The sequence below is a fragment of the Limulus polyphemus genome, unplaced genomic scaffold (assembly GCF_000517525.1).
Source record: "Limulus polyphemus unplaced genomic scaffold, Limulus_polyphemus-2.1.2 Scaffold6535, whole genome shotgun sequence".
NCBI lineage: Eukaryota > Metazoa > Arthropoda > Merostomata > Xiphosura > Limulidae > Limulus > Limulus polyphemus.
Window position 1 is genome coordinate 27622 of NW_013672145.1, and position 6825 is coordinate 34446.

General features: G+C 33.5%; 2 protein-coding genes across 2 annotated transcripts in view; one reads left to right on the forward strand and one right to left on the reverse strand.

Moving 5' to 3' along the window:
- The window catches only part of LOC106473826 (uncharacterized protein C20orf24 homolog), a 5589-nt gene extending 3129 nt beyond the window's left edge, over positions 1-2460 (forward strand). Inside the window, exons 3-4 of the mRNA XM_013934500.2 lie at positions 883-1012; positions 1425-2460. Coding sequence (XP_013789954.1) covers positions 883-1012; positions 1425-1466 — 172 coding nt within the window. The 3' untranslated portion in view covers positions 1467-2460. The remainder of the gene's footprint in view (positions 1-882; positions 1013-1424) is intronic.
- A 127-nt stretch (positions 2461-2587) lies between these two features.
- LOC106473824 (targeting protein for Xklp2 homolog) overlaps positions 2588-6825 on the reverse strand; it is a 14494-nt gene continuing 10256 nt past the window's right edge. Inside the window, exons 7-12 of the mRNA XM_022402210.1 lie at positions 6230-6449; positions 5666-5773; positions 4603-4785; positions 4242-4388; positions 3882-3993; positions 2588-3340 (exon numbers count right to left, since the gene is read on the reverse strand). Coding sequence (XP_022257918.1) covers positions 3045-3340; positions 3882-3993; positions 4242-4388; positions 4603-4785; positions 5666-5773; positions 6230-6449 — 1066 coding nt within the window. The 3' untranslated portion in view covers positions 2588-3044. The remainder of the gene's footprint in view (positions 3341-3881; positions 3994-4241; positions 4389-4602; positions 4786-5665; positions 5774-6229; positions 6450-6825) is intronic.

Genomic DNA, 6825 nt, shown 5'->3' on the forward strand with positions numbered 1-6825 from the left:
TTGATTTACACCTACACTTAGATATAAAATGTGTCTTGGCTTTAATTAAAGAACAGTTCTCGTGTTAATGTATTTTTATATGATTTAACTGAATTTGTTGATTTACACCTACACTTAGATATATAAGATGTGTCTTGGCTTTAATTAAAGAACAGTTCTCGTGTTAATGTATTTTTATATGATTTAACTGAATTTGTTGATTGATTTATACCTACGAGCTTGGAGTTAAGAAAAGTATTTGGGTATTAAAGAACAGTTTTCACATAATTGAGGATGGCCCAAGATTATTTTTCCTCTTTAATAAATAAATAAAACCATGCAGTTCAAACATCTTCTAGCCTAACTGTTTTTAATGTAATGTTTTTTTTCACTCCAGTGAGTATTGTTGTTCTGTAAAATGGCAACCATGCAAGAAAAGGCTCAATATGTTGTTTGGCTTGCACAGACCAAGTCAGTGACTGTGGTGCATCATGATTACAGATATCAGTATGGGGGTATGTTAAGGATATCATGTATCTCACACCTATAGACCAGGATAACAGAAGCCATCACCACTGTAAACTGTTTTAGTGAACAGGAACTGAAATCAAATATCAGTTAGATGTGCTCAGAGCCACTAATGGTGCACATGTAGAAGTTTTGTGATATGTCAATAAAAAATGTTTTGAGTTTGGCTACAATTTTAAAACAAGAAAGATAATTTTGGAACACCCTGTATTTTACTAATAGCTCAGCTAGCATGAAACCCTATATTAAGTGATTAACAGTTTAAGAAGATCTGGTTTTGTGTGTGATGAAGACTTTACAGAAATGTGATAAGTTCTAACTAAAAGATCCATGGATGTACTTAACTGAGTTATAGTATTATTTTGTTGTTTTCAGGTTCTGTTTGATAAATGCCCTCATTGTCTACATTTACACTAGTATATTTCATAAAGTGGACGAGGAAGAGTTCGGAGGACTTTGGGAGTTGGTGAAAGAAGGGTTCATGACTTCTTTTGCTGGTTTTCTAGTAAGTGACATAACATCGGCTGATATCAATTAAATGTGTACAGCAGTAGAGGGTTGTTCAATATTTGAATACACTTAGGGGGCAAATGTTTTTCTCATATTCAAGTATTATTAATATCACTTTAATGATTTAAATTATTAGATCATTTCAGTTTTTTGTGTTAAAAAATAAAAACAACAATACCATGGTTCAACATCTTGTAAAATTAATATATATAATTAAATGTGTTTGAGTATTAATTATAAACCATCTGTTTGGGTGGTCCAATTTTCCGTGCACGTTTAACGAAGTTTTAATTTTATTCATGTGAAATAAATATACTTTCTTTGATAATCTAAGTTCTTATTTACTTTTAACGAATAACATATAATTTTGCACATTTTAACATAAGTGTTATGTTCTTTATTTGCAGGTAACCTGGATTATGGTATATTCAACAATCACTTACGAATAGTTTGTTCTCCCCCGTCGTATAACATTCCTTACCAAGGAACCCATTAACTAACGAGAACTTTATACACTCACGGACACAACATGTACCTGCCAGGATAGTGATCACTGTGTATTATTCCAACCGTATGGTACCTAAGTTAGTTATCAATCACCAGAAGAGAACCCCCCTGGCAACAAGTGTATAGAGCAGAAGCTGTAACTCACTGTTTATCACATCTATGCAGAATAACAATATGATTAATTTCCAATAAGAAATTTAATGCTACGGTGAAGTGTAGAACAAATAGGGTTAATATTCATGTTAGACAGATGGTAGTAAAATATCGTATCTGACTAAGCTGACAAGTTCTGGTATTGAACAACGTGACTTGAGCTAGACAGACCGTACATAAAAACAGTATCTATAGTGGAAGAAATGTCTCAACATGAATTTTATTGTACAAGTCTTCTTTTATTGACTGATGGTATTAAAGTATCGTATCTGACTAAGCTGACAAGTTCTGGTATTGAACAACGTGACTTGAGCTAGACAGACCGTACATAAAAACAGTATCTATAGTGGAAGAAATGTCTCAACATAAATTTTATTGACTGATGTTACCGAGACATGAGAGTAATATGAAATTTCATCATGCCAGTAAAATATTAAATCCATAAATTGTAACAGTATTGTTAATAATGTTTTTAGGATGATTTAGTGTAAAGCTGCCTTGATTTCACATTAGCTTTTCCTTAATGTTTCCAAACTACCAGCCTCCCATAACTGTAAAAAAGAACAAGTATATACTATTCATGACTTGCAGCATTTAACAGTAATAAAGAATGTATAGTTTTTTCTTTATAATTGTACATTTGTAGACAATTATGCATATCATTTAATAAGTTTTGTAATAAATTGATTTTTACAGTGAAGAGATGTGCATTTGTTGTAAACAAGGAGGGGGGAGGGGCAGCACAAGATCATTATCTTCAGACAATAAAATGTTGTGAAAGTATTTTTAGAATGCTCCCTAAAGAGATCTTATTATCACATTGTCGTTCAGACTAGATGTGGTGACACGAACACCAAGTTATCAACTATTAATACTGTTTCTTTACTAGAAGAAGTATAATATAAAATCGTAGACTGAGCAGAACTTTTATTACTTGAAGAAATACAAAACATCACAGAAAAACTAGTTATCATATGCTAAAAGTAACTTAAACCTGTTCAAGTTGATACGTCATTACACTTGTTTACCTGTCCTTTGGTGTGAAAGGTCTCGCTAAGAAATTATCACCTCAAACTTCGTATGATGTTAAATAAAAATCTTTAGGTTGGACAGAGTCAAGAACACAAACATAAAAAAATCCCTCTATTACAAACAATAAGGAAAACTAAATATTATACAAGAAATACGTTTCATAGAAGCTTGTATAGTAACACAGGTTCTAATACACCTCTCAATCCATAATCATAAGACTGCTTATTTGATACTTTTACAGTAAAAATATCAATATTTACAAGAGTTAGGGTAGGATTATTAAAAGCTTTAATTGGACATTAATATTACTTATGAAACAAGACCATATTTGTTGTTCAGTAAGAGACGTTATTACGAACACGCAGCCTCGTTGCAAAGACAGGCGATTCGGGATTAGTTAGTGTCTTGTCACTCGGCTTAATAAGAACAGGCTTGAAGTGCTTCACAGGCTGAGCTTTGTGGACTGCCTCAATGCGCATCTGGGCTACGCGTGCTCGTTCTTCTTCCTCCTCTTGTTCTTTCCTTCTCTGCAGTTCTGCAGCGAGTTCTTCCTCCCTCTGTTGTTTCCACATCTCAAACTTCTCTCTCTCAGTAGCTCTTTGTTCCGTATGTAAGTTTAAATCTTCAAACTCTAGAAGTGATAAATTAAGTGATGAGACTTCAGTTAACAAAGTTTCTACTCCAACTCCATTGTCAGGATCAGTTATTTCAACAGAACTTAACGATATTAATTAATAGCAGTATAACGTTGTATACTCGGACATAGAGATCCCACTATGTAGTGTACGTGTTAAACCTTTTCACAAGCTAGTGTTTCAGTGGAATTAAAGACCTGTATTAAATTAAACATTTCTTAATTTCCAAGCTGGATGAAGTCATGTTTATGGACCCCCTCTTACACTTTCTGGCAACTGTTGCTTTATTTGTGTCAAAATTAAAGTGTTTCTTAATTACCATGTCAACACTAGTATCATATTTATTTGACATATACAAAGCAGTTACATCCAGTGAACCAATTTTTAATTACAAAGTTCTTTTTTAACACATAATAACTTTACTTAATAACTATGGATTTTTTAAAAACGTTAAGAACAAAACAGATTCCAATGTAAACATTTAAGAACAAACTAGTAATTCACACAAACACAATCAAGGTTCATTTAAAAATTCACCTGTTAATGACTTCTGTGCTTTAGCTGGAATAAAAGGTTCCTTATAGAGAACAGCTGCAGGCCTAGCTTTAAAAACTGCAGCTTCTCTTTGACGTTCTTCTTCTTCTTCTTTCTAGAATTCGACAAGATAATATTCAGATACTAAAACAGCTTACAAAAAAAAAAACAGTCCCCCTTTTTAATTATTCTATAAAAGAATTCCCACAAAATTTACTTAATAGTTAACCTCTTTTATACTAACATACAAAAGCCTTCCTGAAGCAAGTTAAACAAACTCGGAGAGTATGTACAAGTTATTTACTCAAGTACATGGTGAATCCACGTTTTATATATTACACAAGTTTCTAGATTGATTTTCACCTCTCTTTGCAATCTTGCAGCCTGGTCACTACCACGATAATCTGTTGACAGCTGAAATGGCTCGGGTTTAGTGAGAGATTTCTTTGGAAAAGATGGTAATCCTGATTGGGAAGGAGATGGCAACGGCTGTGCTCTGAAATTCCGCATCTGTACAACAGTTAAAAAAAAGAAGTTAATACATTCTTTTCCGTTTCTAAACAAGTTACGAGCTAATCCAAAAATGTATTAAATAAGTCCTGGATTTCATTTAAAGAGTAATCGACAATGATTAGCACACACCATAAATCTGGGTACATTACAAGAATAACACCAGAGGACTCTATTAGAATATAAAAATGAAACTTGTGATGTTTCAAATAACCTTTCTTTCCTTTTCCAACTCCTCTTTGATTCGTTCTTCTTTGAGGGCCCATCTTTCCTTGTCTTTATTGTGGAAGCTGAAAGGTTCACTCTGAGTGACCTTTTTCTGCAGCTTTGGCCGGAAAGGGATACCAGAATGTGGTACTGGATTAGCCTTGATTACAGCCATGGACAGGTTTTCTTCCTGTAACAAGAAATAACTTTACTGGATTAGCCTTGATTACAGCCGTGGACAGGTTTTCTTCCTGTAACAAGAAATAACTTTACTGGATTAGCCTTGATTACAGCCGTGGACAGGTTTTCTTCCTGTAACAAGAAATAACTTTACTGGATTAGCCTTGATTACAGCCGTGGACAGGTTTTCTTCCTGTAACAAGAAATAACTTCAATACGAAACATTTTGTATTTTATGGTAAAGCTATTTAAATAGCCTTGATTACAGCCATGGACAAGTTTTGTTCCTGTAACAAGAAGTAACTTCAATACGAAACATTTTGTATTTTATGGTAAAGCTATTTAAATAGCCTTGATTACAGCCATGGACAAGTTTTTCTTCCTGTAACAAAAAATAACTTCAATACAAAGCTATCTAACTTTGAACAATTGATCAGAGAAAAGACAGCTTGTCGGCAGCAACCTATCACCCACATTAGGGGGGATTGACTGTCACTCTCATAACACACTCACAGGTCAAAGATTGATAATATGTTGTAGTATTGCACAGGACAAATCCATGTTCTAAACAGCTTGATTAACTGTATAGGGAGTGTAGAAAACTTAAGTGTTTTATTCACATGTTAAACACACAAACAAGTTTGAACGTACGTTTCATATTAGACTCCAAAAAAATTGTTTTTTTTTTCTTTCAGTGGTATCTTTGCATGTCCCGAGTTAATTCTTCAGACCTGGAAAATAATATGTTTTGGCTCGATTTTCCAGAAAGTTTTATTTTTCTTTTAAATACATAAATAGTTATACAAATAACATGTGTACTGAAATATTGTATGTACTCGCAATTGACTATTTGTGGACTCCAAGTTGGTTTTTAGAAATGACTAACCAACCTCTTCAGTCAAGTCTTCATCCTTCTTCCACAGAAGAACTCTTCCTTTCAAAGCAAATGCTGGAGACTTGGGATGGGTTAGAGGAAGGTGTTCTTTTTCTTTCAGTCCCTGCAGTGTAAAATATATTTTATTTTTATGACTAATACACCAGCTTTTAAGAACTACCCATGTGTGTAATAATACCTAGTGTTTTTCACACATTATAGCCCAATGCACACACTTGTTATAAAAAACCATGCAAGCCTAACATGAAAAAACAAATTAACAATACGTGGAAAGAATTCACTTGAAAACTTATTAATAGTTTTCCCAGACAAAGTGATAAACATAAACTGGTGAAACAAATTATCTCTTGAGAGTTTATATATATATATATTAAAACAACAACAACAACAACAGTGTAAAGAAGAGAGAGAGAAAAAAAAGTCAGTTCTAACCTTTTATCTGTCTCTCCCGGGTTTCTAGTGTGTAATTTGTTTTGGTTGATTATTGAAATTACCAACAAATTAAGTTAAACCATCTTACAAACCTGTCATCTTAGAATTAGAAAGTATAGAAACCTACTCTAGGTCCTTCCAGTATTTTCTTTGGTAGGGGTTGGGCATGAAACTCGTATTTTGGCTCCTCGGTGCTCGCTTGATTTCTCTCTCTCAAGTGATAACGTACTTCTGTCTTTAACTGGAAGCCCTCGGGTCTGGTGGACTGTTTGGTCTCCACTTTACTTATACCCGTCATCGGTTGTGTAAAGATCTTGTGGTTGACTGGCCTAGCTTTAAACTTGTATCTAAACAAAAAAGCAATCAGAAAGTCACTTGTGAAATAAAAGCATTTATAACCAATAGAGATAGAAATGGGTGTTCGATTATTTTTTAGAAAGCTTTAGGATGATAGATTATTTAGAAAGAAAGGGATTACTATCTATCTATCTATATATAAACTGCACCATACATAGTTAAACAATCAACTACGTGTACAAAGTTAGCTAAAGAAACACCACTCTAACAATTACGTACTCAACTACGTGTACAAAGTTAGCTAAAGAAACACCACTCTAACAATTACGTACTCAACTACGTGTACAAAGTTAGCTAAAGAAACACCACTCTAACAATTACGTACTCAACTACGTGTACAAAGTTAGCTAAAGAAACACCACTCTG